Raw genomic sequence first — 27,500 nt, forward strand, 5'->3', positions numbered from 1 at the left:
GGGGGCGCTGCTGCACTGGGCCCGGTCTGGATGGGCCTGGGCCCCCTTTCCCTGGTGGGTCGCGGAGTATGGGGGTGCCTACTGGGGTCAGCGGGGGAGCTGGCCCCAGGGAGGGGTTACCTGCCCCTCCCTTCCTTCCCACCCCACCTCCAGCTGCCTCCCTCTTCCCGCTCCACCACAACCACCCACACATGCAGGACCTTGGAGTAGGGGTGTGTCACCAGGGGAGGCTACCCCCCCCTCTGTCCCCTTCTGGCTGCCTCTGCCTCAATTTTATCCCACAACTTAGACATTCACATTACTCACACTCTCATTACACATACATATAGGATCTTGGGGGTGGGCACGATACACGGAGTCCAAAGTACCATCAGGGTGTACACCCCACCCCTTGCGTCGTTGCCCACCTCTCAATGTTAAATACACGTAGACATTGAGGGCTAGCAGGAGGGACCATGCACTTACCTGCTGCTCTCTGGCAGGTAGCTCCATGCCCTCCTGGGTTTTAAATGCACCTTAGAACACACATGCATCAACACTACAATGAGCGGGTGGAGGGAGGTTTGGAGTCTTCTCTCACCCCCATTCTCTGCGGCCTGCTGGAGCGGGGGGGCTAGAACTAGGAGGAGGAGTTGGCCGTCCGACTGCGGTCTGGAGTGTGGGGCCTCCCTGCTGCTGCGGAGTCGGGGCGGTCTGCCTCCCCCCACCGCAGGGAAAAGGGAAACACCACCTGGGTCTGGGTGCAGTTCCCCCCTCCAGGGGCGGGGGCACCTAGACCCGGTTTGTAGAGTATGCTTGGGGAGTGTGATTGTGTGTACAGCGTCTCTCTATGTCTGTCTCCACGTTGGTTGAGTGTGGAGTAAGTGCATATGAGAGCATGAGGGTGGGAATGGATGTTTGTGTGTGCCTGTATGTCTGTGTCTATATGTCAGGTTGGGTGTCAGGCGCCACCTCTCTGGGGACATCTCAGGCCCTCCAAGGTTTGGAGGCCTATCTCCACCCACCACTCCGGGGTCTGAGTGGCCACCAGGGGGCAGTATCCATGGTTACAACATTTCTTCTGGTCCTGTAGAAGAAAGCGGCCCTCGGTGACATCACTGCTGAGTTTAGCTGTGTCCCAAAACGTCGGCTGCATCCTTCGGAGATCCGGCCTTCGCCGTCTACGTGGGCCGGGTCCTTCGAAGACAGAGAAGGCCGGAAGTGCGAGGCTGTGAAATGGGACGGTCCAGCCTTCAGATCTGCGTCACCGCTGTGTGGGTGGAGTTTAATAAACTCGCCGTCTGCTCCTTGCTGTCTAAAATATAACAGGACACTGGAGTAAACTCTCGACCGTCTCACTCTTCTGTTTAATCAGTTTTCTGTTTGACGTTTTTTCAGCTGTGTGAAAAATCCCGGAGGAACCCACCCGATGGATTAATAAAGTTTTATTTAATCTAATAACTTTGATCTCAGCCAAACCGATTTACTCTGGAACAAACAAAACACAGAACAAAGTTATCCAAGTGACTTATATATCATGTTTAACCTGAGTAGCGAAAGACAGCGATGAAGCCGGGAGTCCGCTGCTCTCGCCGGCTCGAGTGACCACTGAACCCCCCCGGTCAGCTATCGAGCTGGTGGGTAGCAGACGTCTCCGAAAACGTCGGAGCACTTTTGTGCGATGTCTTGATAAACTGAGCAGATATTTGAAGTTTACACAGCTACATTCGCGCCTGAAAATATGTTAAAAGTTTATTTTGTGACCCAGAAAGATTAATAAGAGTGATTTTAAAACTTAGTAGCGGCCGCCATTGTTGGAAACTGGAGTTTGGCTGGGCCGCGCTATGAATTCTGGGATATGGTGGGCCACGAAGGACACACCTGACCCATCCTTCAAATTCGGGGAAATGAAGGACGCATTTGAAGGAGTCGATGAATTGGGACAGCCTTCGGCGCGTCGCTGTGACGTAATCGGTCTACAAATGCGGCCTCCAGAGGATGCAGCCGACGTTTTGGGACACAGCTCATTCATACTGAATAAAACGTGAAGGACTTTCATGCACATGCTCACTGACTCCTGGGCTCTGATTGGTGAGTCGTTAGCCTACAGCTTCACGGTCAGATCCACGCCTTGGTAGGCGTCACGCAGGCGACTTCCCCTCAGCATGCTCATGCTGACTTCACAGGCGTGTGCAGTGGGACCGTTATCTTGCACTCTCCTGCAGCACAGCGAGCAACAGGCTGTGCGCGGCGTGGAGACTGCATACATGCGTCACGCCCTGAGATGACAGCGCAGTATCTCTGTCACCAAATCACCAGACCACACTGTGGACGATGGCGACACTTCTTCTGTCGCCACATTTTTAGAGTTGACAGGCAGAGAGAAAGATCCCAGCATGAAAGTCCACCGCCAGCTACAGTACTGCAGGCGCACCGTGCATGCTGGGATCTGCATCGATCAGATGCATTAATCATGCTTAAGTGCGTACGCCTCGCATTTGTGATGGTTTCCACAGATTTAGCTCCGTCAGCTGCGATGACTCGAGAAGCTCTCTGCTGCTGACGGATGCTGCAGGGTTGCATCTGTGACTTTTGGCTTGTGTCATATGATCAGCTCCTCACGCATTTCACCGACGACGCCTCAGACAACGGTTGGCTTCCACCGCCTGCCTTGGCCTCCCGGACAGGAGGAGGACAAACTGGCGTGTTTTGAAACACACTTTCACTTCCCGTGGTGGAAGGCTATTTTCATCCTCCGCTCGAGTTCCTCCTTTTCTCTCTGATTCCTACGGGGAAACTCGGGGGCCTCCACAAAACACAGAGACGCAAACATAACGGCCGAGTTTGGACTGAACACCAGCTGTTTGTAGAAAAACAGGCTTTTATACCGACATCTTTCAAAATAAAGTCCTTATTTCTGCTCTGACACTTTATTTTTCCAGACTTTTATTTTACCAAACAGATTCATTTTTGTGTTTGTATTTTTAAAAACTCACTATTCTATATTATTAATTCTTACAATCGTATCTTGTCCGTCACCTCTGCAGGTGCGGAGCAGCAGGAGACAAAGCTGTGATGAAGCTTTTTCAGGGAGAGCTGCTGCGTCTCCGTCTCTGTGCATCTGACAATCGCTGAGCTCCTACTCACTGAAATGGTGCTAAAGACCGACATGCGGTGTGCTCGCGTCTTCAGCCCAGACGGGTGCACAACAGCGGGGAGGCGTCACTCTCATCACGGGGGCACGCAGTCTGTTGGAAGGTAGCGAGGTGCCTCGTGCTAACGTGTACGTTAGAGGTTAAAGGGAGTAAGGCCTGTAAGAGGGATAAATGTAGGATTTCATGCAGAGGTGAGCAGCGGCGTTGCTTTGAGCTGATGTTTTGGGTCCGTTTGCAGGAAGATTTCTTTGTGAACGTGAGGAAAACGAACCCGTCACACTTTCCTATGAAAGCAGCAGCACGCCGTTTGTTGCTGGTTTCATCGTCAGCTGTGCTCGATGGCGTTCCTGAGCAGGAAATAACGCCGGCCTCAGACCACCTGAGAGGAGAAACCAGCAGTTTGGCCTGAAGAAGGGAAGACGGAGGCGTTTCGTGGCGCTGCGATGTCTTCTTCTGTGGTAGCAAGGCTTAAATGAAGAGAGGTCCCATTGTGGTTTTACCATCTCCGTGTCTTTATGCTTAGACAAGCCTGAACTGAGGCTTCGTCATCTCACGCCTCAGTTCTTCCTCTGTCAGAAACTTGGTGTTCTCTGTTCTGATTGGCTGCCCCCCACAAACAGAAGGTTTGAACAGCAGTGAGTACACGCCCCCTCTGTGACATCATCATCAAAAACTGTGAAACTGAGCGTTCAGAGCAGCCTGAGCTTTAGACTCAGTGTTACTGAACACTGAAAACACGAGTACAAACCAGAGCAGCCTGAACACACAGACACGGCAGGTAACGACAGCAGAGGACACAGGTGAGACGCACAGGTGAGGCTAAACAAACAGCGAGGTTACCACAATAAAACAGGAAATAACTAAACAGGCGAACGTCACAGACTGAGACCTGGAAGATAAGGAAGGCGGAGCTCTATAACGACAGATACCCGATGACATCACTAAGCAGGGCTCTAGACTAACGTTATTCCATGGTTGCACCGGTGCACCTAAGAAAAAAAGGTGCACCAGCACAAAAGTGAGGCGCAATTTTGGGGGGAAAGTTGCCGTCCACACAGACACTATTGATTTGTAAATGATTAACTAACAATCTGTCAACACAAAGTTCTTTATTTGGAGCTCAGTTACAAGAAAGAGAAGTTACTGAAAACTGCTTGTGCTCAAAGTGCGTTGGCTCTCTTTGGTAATACTGTAGACGATGTTAAACGTAATCATCACATCGGCTCCTCTGACGACCTGCTTGCTGCTGAAAGGCAGCGGGCGGAGGGGACACGTGGGCATTTATCGCAGCATATAAAGTGTTTCTGGATACACTGCTGCTTTTTCAGCACTCAGAGGCTGATGGCTCCGTGTCAGAGCTGGCTGTGAACGTCAGACAGATCAGGCCAAGAAAAAGTCATCAATCGTTCTTTTCTCATTACCCACAGCTACATCCACTAGGCTGCTCACCCGGGCTGGGCATCATCACTGATTTCTATAATCCACAGGTGTCGAACTCCAGTGTGATTTTATCAGAGTGAATTCATGATGACGTTTATCAAACGTGAAGCGTAGTTTGGATCTTCTTTTGCTGCTGGTTCAATGAATTTTGGGTGGAGAGAAATAAAACCTGCAGCTCAGAATCGAGCGCAAAAAAGACGTAAACGCAAAGCGCGGCCCCGCTGACGCATCAGAGTCAGCGAGCTGTCGGCTTTCAGCCCCGACGGCGTGTCCGTGTGCGGGCCGTCGGGTGAGAAAGCCGAGAAAGAGAACGCTGATTCTGACGCGACGGTCCGCTCTGCGTTTTTGTGTGGGGTCCGTTACCTGCTCTCATTTACTGTTTGGTGGTTGTTGAAATAGTTTTGAGAGCTTTAACCTGAGATGCTGGCAAAATTCATTTATATTTAAAATATTCAGGATTTAATGAATCGATATCACTTTGTTCAAGCTGCTCACCTCTATCCGCCTGCACTTTCAAATACACACAAAGGACCACGGCCAATCACAGAGGTCCCACCCCTGACTATCTCTGATTGGGACACACGATGAGGGCATGATGTGTGTCAGTTGTTGACCACACGGAGACTTTCAGAGTTGCAGAGACCTTTTTTGTTACTGGAGCAGTTGGACCAAGGATTTTTTTTAGTTGCACCACTGAAAAATGTGGTCGGATTTGCGACTAGATTGGCTGCACTCTAGAGCCCTGCTGAGAGTACAAACACCTGGAAGTGAGATAACAACACAGGAAATACACGAAGGTGAGAAAAGTAAATATAAAAGACTCAAAGTCTAAAACATAAAACCCTGAAACAGCAGACTCAGGCTGACGGATTTTATTTGGACGTGAGCGATGGGTGATGTCATAGTGGTGGTTTCCATCTTTTATTTACAGTCTGTTTGATCTACTATAGTGGTTCATACAGCAGCGTTCAGATTAGCAGGTTACTGCTGTGTGTGTGTGTGTGTGTGTCGTAGACGAGCTCACACGCACACTAACTGTGAATAAAGGTTTTAGTCTTCACCTAAAGTGCAGTGTGTTTTCTTTGGGTCACGTGACTCGTGCACGCCGTGAAACTCACGGCGGATTTCTTTTAAGAGACGTGAACTGGTGAAGCTTTTAATGACGTCACGTCGCGTTCACCTGTCTGCCGCTGCTCTGGTGGGCAGGAAGTACTGATTTGCTCATATTTGACGCTTCCTGCTTTCCGCGCACCAGGACGGCCCCACGCGCCCCTCCGCTCTGCAGCCGCTGGGTGGAGGGCTGGCTGTGTTGGAGGAGCAGAGGAGAAGCAGGAATCAAACAGGTGTCCGGTCAGCTCCATCAGCCCGCAGGAGGAGGTCCACATCGACGGTGATGAACAGCCGAAAGCTCGCAGCCTCCTGACCGACAGCGGAGCTCACAGCAGGAGGAGCAGGAGGAGGTGACCGACTGCTCCGCGCTGTAACAGGTGTGTCTGAGGAGCGCGCGGGTCACCCCCGCCCCCCCACACCGGAGCAGGAGCTCCGTCTCCTCTCCTGGACATCCCAGAGGCGCTCACTCGTCTTTCTGCAGCAACATAGGAGGAGGAGGAGCAGGAGAGGGAGAGGGGAGGCTTTTTTTCAGACGACACTTTAAAAACGGAGGAGGCGTGCTCTCCTGTCGGACACGGTTAGCGGCTCTGCCCGTTGTCAGCTGCCCAGTGTCGGCAGTGTTTGATCTCATTGGGTCCGGACTCGTTTCTCCCCCCGGCGCAGAGGCAGGGAGCCGCCGCGTGTCCGGTGGATCCATCAGACCCGGACGGTGAGCGGATTCGCGCACGGCAGAGCGGAGCGGCTCTCCCTCCCGTCCCAACCGGTTATCATGGCAACCAGGACAGCCGGGAGCGCGGGGGACACGGTGACGGCCCCCGCCCTACAGCGGGCCCGGGCCCCCGGGGCTCCCGCGGAGGAGTTCCAGGACTGGTGCCTGCGCACGTACGGAGACTCCGGTAAGACGAAGACCGTGACCCGCCGCAAGTACAACAAGATCCTGCAGACGCTGCTGCAGGGGGACGAGGAGAACAGCCACGCGCTGTTCCTGCACGAGAAGAGCGGAAATCACATCAACGCCAAGTTCAAGTTCTGGGTCAAATCCAAAGGCTTCCAGGTCAGGACGCTGCCCGACGCCAAGGGCGGCTCCGCGGGCGGCCCGGTGCTCTACGTGCCCATCAAGGCGGCGACGGTTAGTGACGGTTCCTCTTTCTCCCACAGCTGTGTGTGTGTGTGTGTGTGTGTGTGAGTGAATCAGGAAGTGAGAGTGAAGCTGCACTTCACCTGGCTCAGTGCCACCTGTTCCACCTGAGCTCCGTTTCAAAGTAAAACCAGCAGAACTATTCAAACTACCGAAACTTTATCTATACAGGACATATTCAGGGGTAGATGTGTTTTTATTAAAAAAACACAATAGTAAAGGTGAGAGGAGGTGATGATGATGATGTTTGAGGAGGTGCACACAGCAGTCACGCCAGCACACGATGCTGTTTGTGATTTCTCTTTATAATGAATCCTGCGCATCTTTTTATGTCCACATACAAACCTCACGTTTCCTGTTCACAGTGTAAATGTTTGTCTTTAAACCTGATTTGTGCTCTAAATGTGAAAAGTTTGAATTTATCTGGACGTCACACTGATGATTATGCTGATGCTGGTGAACATGCCTGCGAGGCGTTCATTAGTCAGATTAATCTCATTAGTCTCCTGATTGGATGTTCAGATGATTGAGGCCTTTTCTGTGTGTGTGTGTGTGTGCGTGTGCGTGTGCCTAATGAAGCTGAAATAGGCTAAAACGCTGTAATATAATATAATCACTTCTCTTCACAACAAACACCTGAGCAGGTGCACAGAGCCGTGGAGTGGAAACGTCTGCTACCTTTGAACTGGATCATTTTCTAAACCTGTTTCACTGCTAGTGTTTACATTACACCCCATAATGATTCCACTCCTGAACTCTGAACATGTGGAAGCTTTTACTGACAGGTTAAAATGATTCTGACACTTTAACAAAGCTACAAACAGTCGCTGCATCGACTGTAACAAACATAACTGACTGACGGGTCGTTTTATGACGTTTTCGACTGTTTGAAACATAAATAAGATTTCAAATCCATGGATATCTTCTCAAGTTTTTCTTTTTGTTGAGCTAATTTCCACAATAATTCAAAGTTCACGATTGAGAAGACACTGCAGGAGAGAAGGGTTCATTTAAAGCCCTGAACCTCCCTGCCATCACCTGCTAATTTAACACAGTCCATGTTTTTCTGAGCGGCGGCTCGGTCTAAGCTCAGGTGAGGTGGATAACGGGCACGTCCGCTCAGCTGCAGCTCTCTCAGTCACTGACGCTGAAAATCAAACCCTGAAGTCAAGCGTTGCACCCACGTGGACATCCTGTGGGAAGATTAATGAGCTCGTCTTCACACGTTTATGACGTTTCGTGGTTTTTAAAAAACACATGCTGCATATAAAACATCCCGGTGCCCACCAGCGAGCTTTGGGCTTTCTCCGGGAACGTGATGGAAAATATGTAATCTGTATTTTATTTAAGTGGGTTTAATCCACAAAAGCCTGAATAGATCTTTGTTTGTCACGTGGAGTAACAGTAAGCACTTCAATTCAATCACAACAACCGTCGCCTTATATTGTAAGGTAGACCCTACAGTGATGCACAGATCAATCCTCACTGAAACCACGGGCAGCCTGATATAACGACTATCTGTGGAAGACTGTGGAAGGTCTCCCTCCTGACGCTCCGCCCTCATCGTTCCCGCTCTTTGTCCCGATGCTACAACGTCGCCGTGGATCTTCTGATGTGTCAGTGACTCTGGGCTGATATCAGATGTATTTTTTGGGATCATCCAGGAGTAAAAGCACAGTTTATCTAATAATAATTTATTGATATTCAATAGAAACTCTTTAGCGACATAGTAAAGTTTTCATTCCAAACTTGATTTCGATTTATTTTTCACACTTTGTGACGCTGTGGCATCATTGATGTTACTGCAGTGTCAGCTCTGTTCGTGGGCATCGTCGTGCAGCAGGAGGAACCTGTCGCGGTGTGACAACCTCCAAGCATTTCATCCTGATGCCTGAGGCCAGTCAGGGTGCTGGTGCCTAGCCTGTACAGGTCTGAGCGTCCCTCCATGGGTATGCCTCCCCAGAGCACACATGTGCTCAGGTGAACCTGCTGTCATCTGTAAAAAGTAGGAGTGCAACGATACTCGTATCGATATTGAACCGTTCGATACAGTGCTTTCGGTTCGGTACGCATATGTATCGAACAATACAACATTTGTAATTTATTTTATCAACTTTCCTTCTGACGATGCTGTCTGTGTTGAGCGCTCAGTGAATCTGCGCTCGACAGTGCAGCCTAGGCGGAGTAGTCAAACGCAGATCCACTGAGCGCAGCGCAAGCTAGCGAGACAGAAGCTAAGCCCGTTGCAACATGGCAAACTGAACCTCCCCCACCCTCATTCAGATCTGGCCTTTGGAACTATTTTGGTCTTCATGTGACGTATGACCCTGAAGGTAAGCGAGTCATGGACTAAAGTAAAACAGTAGACACAGCAAACCTTACTGATCCAGGAGGAGCTGGATTACCTGTGGAACCTCTGCAGGGGCCAGGTATGGTGCTACCACCAGTGACACAAGACGAGGAGGGGAACTGTCAGAGACCTCCACCCGGGAAGCTTTCCTGTTTGGGGCTTTGCTCATTGTTAGCCCTGACCGGGTCGATATCTCAAAGTTTAATTAACGTGATGCTAAACTCAGTGTGTGTCTCTGGTGTGAGTGGATAACTAAGTCCACCAACAACCCCTCCAACTTCTTGCCTTCTTAAAATGGAAAATCGTATCTTGTGTGTTTATCTCAGTACATGTGAGACCGGACGGATGAAAAATTCTGTCAAATAATTTAACTCAGTTTTATTTATAAATCACAACAACAGGCAGTTGTAGATCCTACAGTAATACATGCAGAGAAATACCCAACAATCATATGACCCCTTATGAGCACTTTGGCGACAGTGGGAAGGAAAAACTCCCTTTTAACAGGAAGAAACCTCCGGCAGAACCAGGCTCAGGGAGGGGCGGGGCCATCTGCTGTGATAGCTTGGGGTGAGAGAAGGAAGACAGGATGGGTAATTAGAAATCACATCTATCCACATGTTTGACCCTCCAAACGTTGCTGCTGTTCAGTTTTCCACCCTCGTTTGCGTCCACAGTTGGAGCTGGTTTAGTGTTTTTGGAGATCAGTCACAACGTGACGTGTTATTGGAAACCAGTTAGCTAACCTCCTGCTACAAACAGAAAGACCACAGGTCCACAAAGGGCTGCTCAATTAATCGAATTTTAATCTCGATTACGATCTGGGCTTTCAACGATCATTAAAAATGACTGAGCCGATTAGTAGCCCCTCCCTCGTGCTTTACTCTTGCGCTGCTCCGTGTGGCAAATCGAGCGCACCTCTCTGCATTTCGAACACGCGTCACAACAATTAAGAGGACCCGAGGGAAGCTCGGAAAGCTGAGCAGAAGTTATTTGGAGAGGAGAGTGACTGCTGTTGGTTGAAAAGGGAGGTAAAAAAACCTTCAGTGGTGTGGAAACATTATGGGTTCAGTCAGACGTGGATCAAGTAGACACAGTGTGTAAACTTTGCTACAGTGTCGTAGCTGCACCACAGAGCAACACTGCAAAGCTCACTAAACACAGATGTTTACATTTTTCATTGATTTCTTATATTGCAAACATTTGCACTGTTATCAGTATTTGCACTATTTTATATTATTTTTTAAAGTCATTATTCAACACATTGTTATTGTTAACCCTTTAAATCCCTGTAGAACCGGAACCGTGTAAGCTAGCGCAATAATTTGTTTTGCATATGAAACCGGAGGAGTTGTACTTACATCTTATGCCATCAACTTGTCCTCGGTCACGGTTTCCTTCCACATAAAGCTTTGCAAAAACTGCATAAAAAGCACTTGCAGGAACAAAAACGTAACATTCCAGAAACACGCTTTGCCGATCCGATCAGCTGATCGTAACACTTCCCACATTGAAAAAGACGTCAACGCGAACTTTTTTTTTTTAAACTTTATTTAACAAACAATGAGTATACAACATACGAACAGATGAAGTATACAAAACAACAGAACATGAACACACAAAGCCAGGGGTAAAAGAAAAAGGTAACAATTATAAGAATACACGCAAAAATTCACATACATATATTGTTGTGAGAGGCTTTCTGTTGGTGGCGTCTGATATTGATTGTATGTACATTTGCACATCCTTAAAATAATGACAGAAATATGGTGTTTTGTTAGTAAACTTACATTTATGGATAAAAAATTTAGCTAAAAGTATTAAGAAATTTATCATAAAAAAACATTTCTCATGCTTCTTGGGGAACTTAAAGAAACAGAAGAAAACTCCCTTAAAATATGGACAATAACAAAGCTGCTAAATTCTTCCAGAATCTCTGTGTAGAAGAACAGTACCAAAAAAGATGTGTCACAGTTTCTGGATGATCCCCACAGAAAGTACAATTAGTATTTATGTCCCTTTTAAATTTGACCATGTAGTGACTACGTCAACGCGACCTATCGCATGTCCGCCATTTCCTGTCCAAAACCGGAAGTGATGTCATTTACGCGGGAAATGTAGTTTTTTACTTGTAGGCCTTAAAAGCCTTTACTGGTGTTTTTATAAGTCATGTTTGACTCTATACTTTTCTGAATAGTTTCTGTGATGCTTAGAACTCAAATTGCACTGCTGGAAATAGTTTATTTTGATGCACCTGCTGCTTTCTTTGCAAATTTGCATCATAGGATTGTTTTTTGTTTTTCCTGCAGTGTATAAAAATTGCTGTATCTCCAAAATAAAACTATGAAGACACTCAAAATAAATTTCCTGTTGTTGTAAACTATTTTTTGCAACTTTTTTGTATTTAAAGTTTTGAGGGATAAGCCTCTTAAATTTCTCCAAGTAGAAATATATGTAAAAAAACAAAAACGATTTTCAATTTTTTTTGTAGTTTATTGCACTTTTTTGTAATTAATGTAGTTACTATGGACTTAATGCATACATATTATTAAAATATGGGCTATAACAGTTGTATTGATGTGTAGCAACTTGAAATGCTCCCACAAATGGCACTACAGCATGTAAACATATAATATAAGCTCTGGCGGACTTGGTTCTATGGTAGGTCTTAAAGGGTTAAATAAATATCGTCAAATAATCGAGATCTCAATTTCAGTGAAAATAATCGTGATTATCATTTTTGCCATAATCGAGCAGCCCTAGGTCCACAGACCCCGTGGAGAAGCTCAGTCTCCTTTAGGTTTCAGCCTCGTGTGTTGCACGCCAAGCAGGCTCTGATCACATGACCTCAGGCACCTGCTGTACGGCTGTAAGAAATGTGCTGTATGCTGATATTTGGCGGATCGTCCTCACGCAGCAGTCGCCCCCAGCTGCTGTCAGAGCAGGAGATGTTCACACCTACACGAAGCCGCTGCTCCCGTCCTGACTGTAACACGGTCAGTTCTTCTCGTACTGTTACTTTTTGACGTCATTTAGTGACTTCTAACGACTTTTGGGACAGCCAATAGCAGTTTTTCTTCCTGAGGAGTTGGCGTCACTGATGTCACGCCGTCCGCCTCTTTAACATTATCATAGTGAAGACGACCTGCTGACCTTCAGCCTCAGAATGATGAATGAAGATGATTTAGGTGACTTTATCGTGGTCAGGGTGTCAAATGAATACGATGGTAACGACCACGACTCTGCCGGTGAGGCTGTGTTCATCGTTCATATACAGGCTTTGCTCTCCTTGCTCACGCCCAGTAGCGGCGTCCCGCTGTTGCTCTGATCGCTCTGTGATATTTGTTTCTGTTTGTGTTGTCCTCGCGCTGACCGTCTGTTTCTGTGTCGTCTGCTACCTGCTGAGCCAGCTGACAAACACTAAACAGGATCTCACCGCCACCTCGAATGAGCAGCTTCCTGTCTGACGGCGTCACGCTGAGCGGGGAATGACCCGAGCTGATCTCACACACCGACTCACAGGTGGTGTGTGTGCGTGCAGAGTCACACACAGGTGAATGAGTCAAACACTGACTGTAGCACAGCTGCTGCTCTCACGTTGCAGCGAATTATTGCTGACAGCTGCGACGGCGTTTGGAAACGCGCTTCCTGTCACAGCAAAGTCTGAGCCTCAGATGGACGAATACTCCCGGAAATGCTTCACATCATAACTGATCCATGTCACGATGTGTCGGTCCTCCGCCTGCTTTCCTCTTCCTCCTCCTCTGTTACTCGGGTTTTACCCCCCAGCTGTGAAAGGCTGACGGGGTGTGATGGCGACACGGAAGCCTCGGCTGGCGATCCTGGTCCTGCTCGCTGTAACGGCTCATGGACCTGCAGGTTCTGACCCTCGAGCTCACAGAGGGTCTCCAGAGCAGGACCAGCACTACAGTAGCTGTTTTTATCACCCTGCTGAAACTCTGAGCTTTCAGCTTCTGCTGGCAGGAAAAAAAGTTTCAATGAGCTGAACAGAGAAGTTTGAGCTTGATTATCCCAGCTGGGGTCTTTGGTTGGACACAGTCACCCTGAGGATCACGCAGGAGTCTGATTGAGGTAACACACTGACTGCATACACGTGTGAGTATAATCAGCACTGTGACTTCAGGCTTTGTTTCCACGATGGAGAATGCAGTCATCAGATTTCACTTCCACACTTCCTGTAATGGAAGCAGAGTCTGGGGACGAGGGGGGCGACTCGCCCATCGCTGGGGCGTGGTGAAGGCTCTGGATGTTGTCGGGCTGTCCTGGCTGCACTGTGTGGAGATCTGAACAACGTTCAGCTTCAGGCTGTTTTCTGAGCACCTGCGGGACGACTTCTCTATGCCATGAGCCGGCCACGGTGGCGTTGGTTGGTTGGCTGGGGGGTAATAATGTAAAAAAAGTGAAGTTTGTTTGTGTTTTTGCTGCTGGTCACAGTAAACTCTGTTTGTGTGGTACTGAAGCACTCGGAGGCCCCAGGAAACACTGAGAGGTTTGTAGACTAATGATAGCTGCTATCTTTGCTCTGGTGTCAGGCCCATGCGATGACTACTTCCCCCTCTGTCGGCTGTCTCCAGCTGGAGCAGCAGACGTCGGCCTGTTTCGAGCACGAACGCTTAAGCGGCGACTCTGTGAACAGATGAAGAGCTCACGGTGGGAAAACGGCGCTCAGCCTCTGACCTGCTGTTCTTGTTTAAAAGTTTTCCATAAATCAGAGAAGCAGCCGGAGTCCGGCGAGCTTACATCACTGGTCTCGAACGGGTCCCTGTGCTGATGAGTCACGCCGAGTTAGGAAACATCAGAGGAACATCACACATTAAAGCTGTGACGAGAAGTGTGTGTGTGCGTGTGTGTGTGCTGTCAGGCTCATGATTGGAGTACAGGTGGAGGCGCTCTGCTGGAAACGGAGACAAACATCCGTTTTAGGCTCTTTGGAAGAATTGAATGTAAATGAGTGGATTTAGTGTGTTTTTGACCTTCAGGGTCACGTTCGTTCTCACAGCTTAATGAGAAACCAGATGAATCTCGTTAAATCGATGGCATCAGGTGTTTCTTGATTTTATTGAAGCTGAACCAAAGCTTGCATGAATCAGTACGTCAGAGATGAAAGACTTTAAACACACAAAGACACAAATATCTTTGTTCTCTCTGCGCGTCTCTTCTTTTATCACCTGAAGTGAAATAAAGCAGAAGAAACAAACTTTCCAAACACTAAAACACTTTAATTGGTTGGATGTGAGACAAAGAGAACGTGATTTCTTCCAACAGATTGAGCTCAAAGTCTTAATTGGTGAGGCTGAATTTAGCTGGTTGCCATGCCTTCAAAGATTTCTCGGTAAATACAGCTCGCTGTGTTTAAAATAAGGAGCGCGGTCACCTGCCGTGCACCTTCAACCAATTAAAACTAGAATAAACTTTCTTCTTCCACTTTGTTTAATATGAGAAAAATGAGCCTGAAATTAAGCGTTGAAGAAAGAATTCGATGCAGTTCTCTCACCTCCTGCCTTCAGCTGATCCCACAGCCAAACTCAAAGCAGCCGCTCGCCGTCACGGCGCGGCGCTCTGCTGTTACGGTCGTTGCGTTTTCTTTCGTCTTTGTTTGCAGTAAACCGAGCAAAGTGCAGCTTCTGTTCAAACATGACACGAAACCTGCGTCACTGTTAGTAACGTTAGATTCAGTCATTAATACTCATTTTGGGTTCATGTGTGAAAGAAAGGCACATGTAAGAGCGAGGTCAAAGGTCAGAGTAACGTGATGCTTAGAAGCGTCGTACATCAGTCCTTATATATCAGTACAAACACAGAACTCGGGGCGGGGCTGGATGGAAACGTTTGGAGGGTCGTGAAGTCGAGAGCTGGTAACCACGAGCATCGTGGTCGTTAGCTGCAGAGCTGCGGTCAGGCTAAGGCTAGCAGAGAGAGGGCGGAGGATGACGGTCCTCCGTGGACAGAGACGAGCGTTCACACTGAGATTGTGCTGCGTGTGCACACAGCTGATCAGAGCGCCAGGAAGCCCACGGCTCCATCGAGCGAGGAGGCGCTCGGCCTGGAAGCGGGGCGATGTCTTCACAGGAGGAGCGACGTTGCCGTGTGCGTCCGAGCGTTGAGGTTCTGCGCTCCCTCAGAGAGGAGCAGAGCTGCTGAGAACCTCCGCGTGGATCCTCGCTCCGCTACCTTCACTGAGCACGCTCGGCTCACCTCCCCCTCCCTGTTCTCCTGTTGCTATGGTGAACGTCTCCTTTGGCGATGGTGAAAAGAAATTAACACCAGTCTTAATTAGACTGCAAGGCTTCAATTTCCACCTCCATTCCTCCTCCTCCTGCTGACCTTCTCCTCCCTCTTGTCCCCCCACCCACCACCACCACCACCACCTGAAAGGCAGGCGGCCATATTAACAGCAGCCACCAGGCGTCATTAATGTGAGCCGTCAGTCAAAGAACCGAGTGAGCTGGTTGGACGGCTCCCAGACTAACTGCAGTAAAGTCTGCTTTGAGTCAGCTCGCACGTGTTCGTGTGAACACGGTGAACGAGGAGGGCTGCGCTTCTAAACGCAGTTCCAGTCTTTGCAAATGCAGCTGGTTTGAGTCTGTGTTAACCGACGGGTGGAGCTGCTGTGCGTCATCACGCCGAAGCTACAAGCCCATTACTGCACGAGGAGGATGCAGGTGTGGTCATGTGTCAGACAAACTAAAATCACGTGTGGGTCTTTGTGTGGAAGCAATGATTGAACGATGATGATACGATCGTGTTTGGCCCGACGGTCTCCGTCATGCTTGTGGAGATGATTCTGCCTCGGAGCAGGACGGCAGCTCAGTGTGACCGCTCACGTGTCAGGTGGTTTTCCCATCATGCTCTTGGTGTCGCTCATTTCATCACCAGTATCAGAGCGTTGTCATGGTCGATTCACTGAAGAGTTGGAAACTGATTAAAATCAGCAGAGAGAAGCTGCACGGCCTGCAAACTGTAACTGTTTACTGTGTGTTTGTGCTGTGTGGCACAGCTGCTGCAGAATATGGTCGCACACTGTGTGTATGAACACATGAAATAACAGGTTAATGCTTCTAACCCACCTTCAGTACGTCACTGGTGTGTGCGTGTGTGTGTGTGCGTGTGTGTGTGCGCGTGTGTGTGCGCGTGTGTGTGCGCGCGTGTGTGCGTGTGCGTGTGTGCGTGTGTGTGTGCGTGCGTGTGCGTGTGTGCGTGTGTGCGTGTGTGCGTGTGTGCGTGTGTGTGTGTGTGTGTGTGTGCGTGCGTGTGCGTGTGTGCGTGTGCGTGTCTGCACTTACACAGCAGCACCTGTTCATGTGTGAAGGCTGAGTGTAGCGCTCTGATAGGTGTGAGCGGTGTGTTTGTGGGTGTCGGGCTCTCCCTCTGCCGTGTTTGCTCATGAACCGTGGCGGTGGGTCAGGTGCAGGCGGCGCCCGGGTCATCCCGTCGTCTGGGTTTCCTTCAGCCTTCGAGGCCCATCGAATCCGGGCTGCGTCTCCTCTTATGCTAATGTTTAAAGCGCTGCCATCCTGCAAAGGAGGATCTAATCTAAAACATGTACCCTGATCTCTCTGAAGCTTTTACTGTGACACCGGCGACTCTGCTTTGTGCTCTGCCTTCTGCTGTTGTTGACACGAGTTAAAGATGGAGCGACCAATGGATGGCTGGGACTCTCTTCCCACGCTGTCACAGTGAAGGAAGTCGGCCTGTTCATGGATCCAGAAACACGTTGGGATGGCAAACCAGCTGCTCGTTACGCCGTGCCCATGCCGAACAATACCGTACGCACTGCAGCACATTATCTTATTCTTTTCTGCTAACTCGTTATAATACAGCCTCTAAACTTCAGCATATTTCTGTGACGTTACAAAGTGACTATATTCACAGGCTGGTTACGGAGCATTATAGACCTGCAGAGGATGTAGAACACAACGTCGATCGTGCACAGCAGCGTAGTGAACATGATACAAAGATGTACAAAGGGCAGATTAATCATCCTTCCTTTGTTCAACAGCAGTCTGATGTTGCTGAATTCTAATTCAAGTGTCATTTCAAATCAAACACCTGACATCCTGTTTAATTACAGGGGAGTTACGCCCTCGTTCACGGCTGTTTTATAAAGTGTTATATGATGAATATACACTGTCTTAAACATGATTATAACTGTTCTGAAACAAACCCAGCACAGTGGATTGTTCTGGGTTTATTAGCAGGAAACGCGATGCTTCGATGCTTCGATGCTTCCTGCTTTGGTTTAAACCACGGATCGGTTTTTCTTTGCACTCATGTCTCCTCCGTGTTCAGGTGGAGCTGTTGGAGAATCTTTTGTTTTCTGGAAGGTTTTCCTGCTTTAGAGGAGGAGGAGGAGGAGGAGGAGGAGGGAGGTGTTCTTGTGGGACAGCGGCCTTCTCATTATCACATCTTCCCACCTCCCCCTTTAAAAAAACCATACCTCTCTCCAGTATGCTTTCTCTTCCATTTTCAGCCTCCCCACAGATGCCTGCCCCCCATGCTCGCCTCCTCCTCACCTCCTTCCTCCTCCTCTGTGCCCCTTCCCTGCCCTGCTGCCAGCGCTGCTGGATAATTAGCTCAGTGCTCCTCAGAGCAGCAGTGTGTTGTTGCGTGCTCGTGTCTGCATCACCGTTCTCTGGCTCATCATCGTCACAGTAATCCTCTCCTCTCGTGTTGATCTGACGGCGTCGTCATTGTGTTGAACCGTAACAATGATGTTTAAAAATGGCTGACAGGAAACATGCGGTCCTTTTTGTTGTGCACTGTAAATGTCAGCAAGTCCTCAAAGTGGAATCAAAACATGTTGATGCGTCAGAGCAGAGGTCACCAACCTGTTTGAAAGTGAGAGCTACTTCTTGGGTACCGATTAATGTGAAGGGCTACCAGTTTGACACACACTTCTCAAATAACAAATTTCCTCAATTTAACTTAATTATGTGTTATCATTAATAATTAATGATATTCATCTATGTAAAAACACTAATTATGTTAAATATTTTTCACCATAATTATAAAGAATGCAAGTAGGAAACATAAATATCAATATGCAACGCTTTATTTCTATATATCTCTGCAAGTATTTACATTTTGAAGTGATCACTTCTACAACATTTTCACTTACCACTAACAAATTTTAACAATCATGCACTGTTACATACATGATTTTTGTATGTATGTAACATACAAAAATCAACTTTCAAATTTTACAGAACTTTTCACCAAATCTGCAGCATTTTAAAGCAAATTGTCACATGTTACACTTAACAAACACATTTGTTTTTCAATAATTAAATTCAACTTTGACATGACACTGTAATGTTGCCACTGAGAACATCTAATATGGCTTTCTTTGTCTGTTAGTGGGAAACCTGGCATTGCATGCTGTTCACCAGTGTGTTGTAATCTGGGGTATAACTTGACACTGCAGCTCTGAGTGAGTCTTGCAGATGTGCATCAGAGAGGCGTGTTCTGTGCTTGTTCTTGATGAAGTTCATGTCAGAAAAGGCTGATTGGTTGAACCAAACAGGCTGGCAACCTTCACAGCTGCTGTGCACACACCACTGTACTTTTCTGTGTCAACAAGGCACCAAAAGTTTGGTGCACCCTGACAGGCTTTGAGGTGGACGTCATTTTGCAATGTTCCAGTTTCGATTTCCACCTGTCCAGCATCCAAGCTGAACATTGAACTTAGTTGCTCAGCAATGCATGTTGTGTCCACATTCATGAAAGGATTGGAAACAAATGAGACACATGGCTCAAGCTGATCAAGGTCACAAAACCTGTTCTCAAACTCTCGACCGAGTCGGTTTATGACTTGAGTGTACTTTTCTGCAACTTGGTCAAAAGTCTCAGATGCAGAAGCAACTGCACTTTGCCAGATCCTGATCCAACTGATCGGCCAAGTTCCCGGACATAGCCGACACTCTTCTAACAATTGTAGCTGCCCCCAGCTGGACATCGGAGAGAGTGGAGATTACATCGTTTCCATACTTCTCGTCGTTAAGCACAGCTTTTGGAATTATCATCATTGCTTCTTTGAAAACCTCCCGTCTAAAAATGCCTTCTTTTTCTTAGTCATGAAATGTGTAGCTCTAAATGAGGCTTCGGTTGCTTTTGGGGAGTTTTTCACCGGTCTTGTGAAAAAAGACTGCTGTTTGCTCAAACCTGCCTTTAACTCGCAGTGTGCTGCCCTTTGGGTAGTTAGCATGGTAGCTTGTGTGACGCGTTGGGAAATGTCTCTCCACGTTGTGCCGCTTTGCCGTTGCCACAGTCGCCCCGCAAATGAGACACACACATGAATCTTTCACAGTGGTAAAAAAGAACTCTTCCTCCCATTCACTGTGAAAATGATGTTTTCTTCCTTTTTTCCGCCATGTTTTCCTCATCTCCTCACCTTTGCCTTTGCTGGTCTTCACGGCAACTGTTTCCGTGGAGACCAGCTAGCACTAAATATTAGATCATGATCTAATATTTAATAATAAACATTTTTTTTATATATTATCTCTAACAAATTAACACCAATGCAATTGTGATTTAAAAAAAATAGCAAGAAAAAATAAAAATAGATGCAGCTTACTGGTAAGTTGTTATGGTGAGCTATTTTTAGAACAGGCCCGCGGGCGACTCATGTGGTCCTTGTGGGCGACCTGGTGCCCGCGGGCACCGTGTTGGTGACCCCTGCGTCAGAACATCCAACCTGCAGTTCCTCTGATGTCCAGCAGGGGCGGTAGTGAGTCCCATAGACTCCCATGTTAAAATAAACATGTATACACAAACTGATTGGTCTCTGTGGATCATACATGGGCACAATGCTTCTATAACTCACCTATTTTCATTATTAGGGGCGTGGCCTCTTTGACTGACAGGTGGATGTAGCTGCTAGCTTCACCTGAGCTGGACCTCTGGACCGTGTTTGTGCTGTTGGAGTCTTCTGGAGCATTTTTAATGACATCATGTGACCAATATCACGGTGGCTGTGAGGTCACTGTACTAACAGAGCGTCTGAGGAGGCGGAGCTTCATTTTGGTGTGCAGTGAGATTCTAGGGTTTTGATTGGATGTTACTGAGCACTGATTAGCAGCATCTGGCTGAGTGATATGGAATCCAAAATAGAAGATTAATGTCAAAGACAGGTTTGAACCTCTTCTACCTGTAATGCTTATTTAACAGGTTTGTGACTCTGAGAGCGCCGTGATACTCAGAAAGGTCATTTATTGAACTGGGGCAGCAGCGCTCTTGGTTGCCTGGCAGGTTTTGGGTCTGGACTCTAACAGGACTGAGAGGTCCTGATGATTATGCCTCATTATGAAGATTTCACACGCACGCACCTAATAAATCTCTTGGATTACAGCAGAAACACTTCTTCTTTTTTTGTGTGTGTGTGAAATCTGATCCCGTGGAGCTTCGGAGGCCGTCTTCCTCATCAGCGTGTTGCTCTGTCCACTCTGGGGAAACGGTGAAGTGAGCAGAAGCAGGCGAGAGGCTGTGCTGAGCAGAAGTTTGAAGTCTAAAAGAAGTGTGGTGGGCGAGGTTTCTGTGATAGCAGGTGAAGCTTCTATTTTTGCTGCCAGGTTGGAGGTTAATTAGCCAACAAACAGCAGCAGCGCTGTTTGTTGGCTAAGGAGCAGCGTGACAGATGCAGTTGATGAAAGTTTCGTTTGTTTTTCCTTTGAATGAGCCGAGCTGTTTTTAGCCTGCGTTAAACCCGCGGTGCAGAGCCCGGTGTGTTCACACCTTTCTCACAGACTGTCGGCGCTCTGGTCACACACGTGGAAGCGTGGCGCTCTCATCAGGCCGTACATGGCTGTTTGTCAGGTGCTGCCTGTGTCTCACTGCTTTGATTCAAACATAACGCTTCACGTTAGAGACTCTGCTCCTCATTAGCAGTGGCAGCTTAGTTTGCACTTTTATTAGCGAGGAGCTTCTTACAGTCCTGTTTGGACCTTGGCGTCTCTGTTTCAGGCGCACTTGTTGGCTAAGTAACAAAGGTACACGATCACATTTAGGGACAAACACTCTGTCAGATCCACATCTGTGTAGGTTCACAGTCACAATAGTCTGAGGAGCTTGAAAAAGGAGGAAACTTGACTTCCCTAAGTTTGTGAAGATCATCCCAGAAGCTTCATCAGTCCTAAAAACAAATAGCGGAGAGTCGAAAAGGAACACACACATGCAAAGAAAGCTCTTAAAAGTGGCCATCCCCACCTTACTTATCAGGTCTATCACAGTGTTTTCACCCTCTGTGTTAAGCTCTGGTGCTGATGACCCACACTTTGTTCGCACTTTGGCTCACGTGACGACTCGCATGATCAGCGGTGGGTCAGTGACCACCTCCCTCCCTCGCGAGGGCTTAAATACACTTGTTTGTAGAACTGAGACGTCGTCTGCTTCTTCGAGCTGCTCGGATTCCGCTAGGTTGTGGTTTGGAGAGACGGCAGGGTGAGGCGCTGCTGGGTCAGGATTGGGCAGTGGCAGCTGGTGGGAGGGGTTTTAAATAGGTAGCAGCTTCACGTGTTGATCACGCGAGTATCAGGTGTTCTGGTTCATACTGAAGCGCCTCGAGGCAGAAACCTTTAAATGTCCTGTGGACGCTTCGCCTGGTGCACCGCCACGTCTCCGTGGACTGCAGAGCGGCAGACGGTTTCCTTTCATTCACACTGTTTCTCACGTGTTGTTGCTTAAAATGTCCCTGATGTGATGCGTCTATTAAATATTAACACCGCTCCACTTCCTGATGCTCTTGTTGGAGGCGGATCTTTTCTTCCTGCTTTGCATCGTGGAACCTGAGGGCTGTGTGTGTGTGTGCTGATGAAGACGGGCAGAGGTGGAGGCTGAAGAGCAGGGGTGGTGGTGATGGTGTGGAGGGGGGCATTCAGTTTTCATTGAATGGACACTGTGTGTATCCTAGCAACAGGCTGGTTTGGAAATGGGATGGCAAGCTGAGCTGAGGCACAGAAAGAGGGGAAACAAGAGAGCGAGGCTGCTGATAATAAGAGGGTGGAGGTGAAGGTGCAGCAGGTCAGAGCAGAGAGATGGAGGCTCGGATGGAGGGATCAGGCAGCGCCGTGGAAACGAAGAGAAGAGCAAGAGGTGGAGCAGTTGCTGTAATAATTCTACACAGGACCACCAAAGACTCGGTCCATAAGAGACAAAGACTCGGTCCATAAGAGACAAAGACTCGGTCTGCAGAGACAAAGACTCGGTCCATAAGAGACAAAGACTCGGTCTGCAGAGACAAAGACTCTGTCCATAAGAGACAAAGACTCGGTCTGCAGAGACAAAGACTCGGTCTGCAGAGACAAAGACTCGGTCCGCAGAGACAAAGACTCGGTCCATAAGAGACAAAGACTCGGTCCACAGAGACAAAGACTCGGTCCATAAGAGACAAAGACTCTGTCCACAGAGACAAAGACTCTGTCCACAGAGACAAAAACTCGGTCCGCAGAGACAAAGACTCTGTCCATAAGAGACAAAGACTCTGTCCACAGAGACAAAGACTCTGTCCACAGAGACAAAAACTCTGTCCACAGAGACAAAGACTCTGTCCACAAGAGACAAAGACTCGGTCCGCAGAGACAAAGACTCTGTCCATAAGAGACAAAGACTCTGTCCACAGAGACAAAGACTCGGTCTGCAGAGACAAAGACTCTGTCCGCAGAGACAAAAACTCGGTCCATAAGAGACAAAGACTCGGTCTGCAGAGACAAAGACTCTGCTCACAGAGACAAAAACTCGGTCCATAAGAGACAAAGACTCGGTCTGCAGAGACAAAGACTCTGCTCACAGAGACAAAGACTCGGTCTGCAGAGACAAAGACTCGGCCCGCAGAGACAAAGACTCGGCTCGCGGAGACAAAGACTCGGCCCCTGGAGACAAAGACTCGGTCCGCAGAGACAAAGACTCGGCCCGCAGAGACAAAGACTCGGTCTGCAGAGACAAAGACTCTGCTCACAGAGACAAAGACTCGGCCCGCAGAGACAAAGACTCGGCTCGCAGAGACAAAGACTCGGCCCCTGGAGACAAAGACTCGGCCCCTGGAGACAAAGACTCGGTCCACAGATGATGGGGCTCAAGACTTTTGCACAGTGCATTATAATGTGTTTACACATTTCTATTATTTTTATCTGCAGCTTTGTGAAAAGAGTGGACTCTCATCCTCTTCTGAGCATAAACAGCTGGACGGTGCAGATAACTGTGTGTGTGTGCGTTGCACTGGTGTCACTCACACATTCAGAACACACTGAGTGTTGGCGGTAATGAACGAGTGTGTAAACATGGGCCTCATTAATATGGACGCTTCAGAGCCCGCTGCGTGGGCCTCAACGCCACAAACATCAAATATGAAACGTGTGTTTCACGGGGACACTGTGCAGGTGAGTTCACACCTGAAAATCAACTGGTGGGGAAAGTGTTCATGCAGAGGCCTAAAAGTGGGTCAAAGAAACAAATGTTTTAATGAGAAGACCCCGCAGAGAGGACACAGCCCAATATAGCTGCAGAGGGAGTGTGTGTGTGTGTGTGTGTGTGTGTGTGTGTGTGTGTGTGTGTGTGTGTGTGTGTGTGTGTGTGTGTGTGTGTGTGTGTGTGTGTGTACCTGTTTAGACATTGTTGTGTCTAAACAGGTACACACTAGTATATGTTCCTATACTTGTGGGGACCAACTGTCCTCACAAGTTTGAAGGTATTTGAGACTCAAAATGTGGTTTTAATGTCAGGCTTACAGTCAGGTTATGGTGAGGTTAGGCATTCATTTTGATGTTTCAGGAAACTGGCCAAAGAAAAGAATTCTGTCAATGACATGTCCTCACTAAGATATTACAATGAGAGAGTGTGTGTGTGTGTGTGTGTGTGTGTGTGTGTGTGTGTGTGTGGTGCTCTAAGGCGTCCCCATGCTCTCTCTCACCTCCACACACACACACACACACACACACACACACACACACACCTGGACTGTACTCATTGGAGTCTATGGGACTGGCTGATGAGTGGAATGTGTGAATGAACATTCATATTAAACATGGCTTCCATCTTTCAATCAGCCTCCTGTAATTACAGTTTATTCTCAGCTCCAACCATCACCATCACTTCCTCCACCTTCCTCCACCTTCCTCTTTTCTTTTGTCTCCTCGCCTCTGTCCCACTTTCTCCTGTTCTCCTCTCTTCCAGCCAATCCTCCTCCTCTTCCTCTTTGCAGTTGTAATGGCACTGGGGGTAGGTGGGGGGGGTGCACATTAGAAATGTCTCCTCTGTGATAAGCTGCAGCTGGTTACCATAGCAACACTTATTACCTGCACCCCTAGAAGGAAAGGGGGAGGTAATGGGTCAAGATATGGTGTCCTAATTGTGTGTGTGTGTGTGAGGAGAGAGAGGAGCAACAGGCTTTTGCTCATTGACTCTTCACGTTGCTGCTTTACAATAATGGCCCCACCCTCCGACACACACACACCTGTCACCGCCACGCTGGATGTTTCACATACATCATAACAGGTTTGGTCACATGACGCTGAGGTGAAATGTGCCTGCAGGCAGGCCTCGATGTTTCAGGTTGCTCACGGTCTCCACTTCCTGTTTCTGTGCAGCGTGTTAACAGCGAGGCTCCGCTGATCGATGTGTTCGCCCACACACACAAAAGCTCGTTAAGCGAAATAACCCACAGAGGATTATCACCTCCGAGCTCATTTAGGAAGCTCAGAGAACTTCTAATCACTCCAACTTCCAGCTGGACTTCCTGGAAGTTGGAGACTTCACGTCACGCCTTCCTGTTGGGTAGGCGTGACGGTCCAGGAAGACTGGGAGCTTTTCACAAATGTACTAAAGCAGCTGTTCTGATCATGGCCACCTCCATGCTGTATTCCTGTTTGCCAGAGCAGCTTAGCATGATCCACAGTTCAGAATAATGCCTCTGTATCCAACACTGCAGCCGTTTCACTTCCTGTTAATGTCATTGCATTTCAGCCGGGGGCCTGCAGGAGGCGCTACGAGCTGTTTGTGTGGCAGCCAGTCAAAAGAAGTCTGCTTAAAGGCGGGAAAACAGCCTCAGCGCGCCCCTGTGGTCCTCCCTGTCCCATAGGGGGCGCCACCTGCTGCTGTGCCGGCTGAATTGCAGCCACTGTAACGTATGGAAGGTTTCCCCTGTTCTTCCTGATGATACAGGATCACTTGCAAACATGGCAGCACATGGTCACTGGGGTCAAACCGTCCCAGATGTAGGATCAGTTTAGAGATCGCGGTCTCGTTAGAGTGGGAGAGGAGCAGGAAGCTGCGACGATTCAGAGAATTTAGTTTAGAGGTAAATTAAATCCTCCCACATTTGAGTTTTGTGTCTCAGTAATTTCCCCTTTTGTTCTGGTAAATTCACAGCTTTAATTTTGAAAGTCTTCCGGGCAGTGTTTCAGTCTCTTATGCTGTGCTCTGTGTCATCTTTATTTTACTGTGAAATTTCTGAAAGGAAGCGGTGGCTTTTACCGCCGTGTTTTAGAAGATTGTTCAGAACAAACAAATCCAGCCGTGCTGTCAGTGACCCGGCTTTACCTCCAGCCCGGCTCACGCGTCCTCGCTGTGCTGAGTTTGTGTGCTGTGGGAAAAAAGGATTGTTCACAGTGGCTCAGGGGGTTGGGAAGCTTATCTGTAACCGGAAGGTCGCCGGTTCGAACCCCGGGCTCTCTGTCCTGGTCGTTGTGTCCTTGGGCAAGACTCTTCACCTACCGCCTACTGGTGATGGTCAGAGGGGCCGATGGTGCGATATGGCAGCCTCGCTTCTGCCAGTCTGCCCCAGGGCAGCTGTGGCTACAACTGTAGCTGCCTCCACCAGTGTGTGAATGTGAGAGTGAATGAATAGTGGCATTGTGAAGCGCTTTGGGTGCCTAGAAAAGCGCTGTATAAATGCACTCCATTATTATTATTTATTCTGTGTTGTGTACCTCTTTCTCTCTTTACCTCCCTTCAGAGCACCTCTTTGTTTTGCTGGCACACACCTCACACTCCCACGGCCTTGTGGGAAATCGAGAGCTCCGCGTGGCTCCCTGTTATTCCCAGCCCTCGGTGTGAGGCGGAGGAGAGGGGGAGGAGTCTGTATCTGTTGGGAGGCTTTGTTAATAAATCTTTGTGAGTTCACAGCGGCTCAGTAATTAGAGCGCAGGAATAATTACACTCGATGAACCAGCACAGGAAGTGAGATGTTTAAACACTGAACCTGCAGCAGGTCGGCGAACAGGAAGTTCCCTCCCATCGTTGGGACAGTTTTCCAATGTTTGGACTGGTTATAAATTCAGGGATTTTTCTCATCATTTCAATGGTTGGCAGACCTCCTGCCTTCATGTCTGTAAAGCTGGTTATTGATCGATCGATCGATTGATTGATTGATTGATTGATTGATTTCTTCAGCAGTCTTTTGTTTTTATTCCTGAAGTTCAGAGCTGACCCTTCAGGAGTCACGTTTGTTCTTATGGTGATGGATTTCTTTGGTATCTGTAACATTTCGTTCAGCAGAGTTCATGTCGTGTTAACATATTGATAATGTATTTATAACGTATTGATAACCTATTGATTTCTTTTTATTGTCCTTTTGAATGTTTACCAGGTGTTTAGTGAACGCTCACAGAGCTGATGGCGGCGTGATGCAGGCGTCTGCCTCCGTCCACGTCTCCTCTCGTCTGTGAAGCTTTAGGTCAAAGGTCAAAAAGTGTGAATGAACTGAGAGTTTGTCTCTGTCTCCCTGCAGGGTGCGGACGGCGTTTCGGCGGTCGACTCGTTCCTGAAGCGCGTGGCGGTGGTGGAGGACTTCTTTGACATCATCTACGCCATGCATGTGGAGATCAGCGGCGATCCCGGCAAAGCACCGAAGCACGCCGGCCAGAAGAAGACCTACAAAGCTGTGAGCACGCCGCCGCCCGCTTCCTGTCCTCTGTGGCTCTCTGTGGTCTTTCCGCCTCGCACCACCCTCCCACCTCCGCCCTGCTCGCCATTTCTCTCTTTCACAACTCGTGCTGTCTGTTGCTTAACCCGAGCTCCTCTCTCTCCGTCTCTCTTCCTCTTCTTTGGGCTTCATTCCTCTTTGAGCGTCTCGGGGCAGAGAACAACCGTCTGCTTTCAGTTTCTGATGCTAACCCAGCAGCCTCGCTGCGGCCCGGTGGGCGTCCTCCTTCAGAGCGTGCTCACGAGCCAATCGGGACGAACAGAAAACTCTGAGTGACGTAAATGAGCGACTTCCACACATGGCAGAATTTACCCGCAGCTCTGAGGTTTTTGTTTTTGGCTGTAAACGAGTCAAATCTCTGATTTCAAAGCTTCGTCAGAGCTTCTTTGGTCCAAA

The 27,500-nt window shown here is 48.4% G+C and overlaps 1 protein-coding gene across 1 annotated transcript in view; it reads left to right on the top strand.

Annotated features, from left to right (window-relative positions):
- Positions 1-5,920: 5,920 nt before the first annotated feature.
- LOC146685277 (nucleolar protein 4-like) overlaps positions 5,921-27,500 on the top strand; it is a 111,331-nt gene continuing 89,751 nt past the window's right edge. The window contains exons 1-2 of the mRNA XM_085444145.1: positions 5,921-6,813; positions 26,910-27,062. Of these exons, the coding sequence (XP_085300271.1) occupies positions 6,454-6,813; positions 26,910-27,062 (513 nt within the window). The 5' untranslated portion in view covers positions 5,921-6,453. The remainder of the gene's footprint in view (positions 6,814-26,909; positions 27,063-27,500) is intronic.

This window comes from Copadichromis virginalis, linkage group LG20 (assembly GCF_057382275.1).
Source record: "Copadichromis virginalis isolate Kocher_CV1m ecotype Utaka linkage group LG20, C_Virginalis_male_GT1.1, whole genome shotgun sequence".
Lineage (NCBI taxonomy): Eukaryota > Metazoa > Chordata > Actinopteri > Cichliformes > Cichlidae > Copadichromis > Copadichromis virginalis.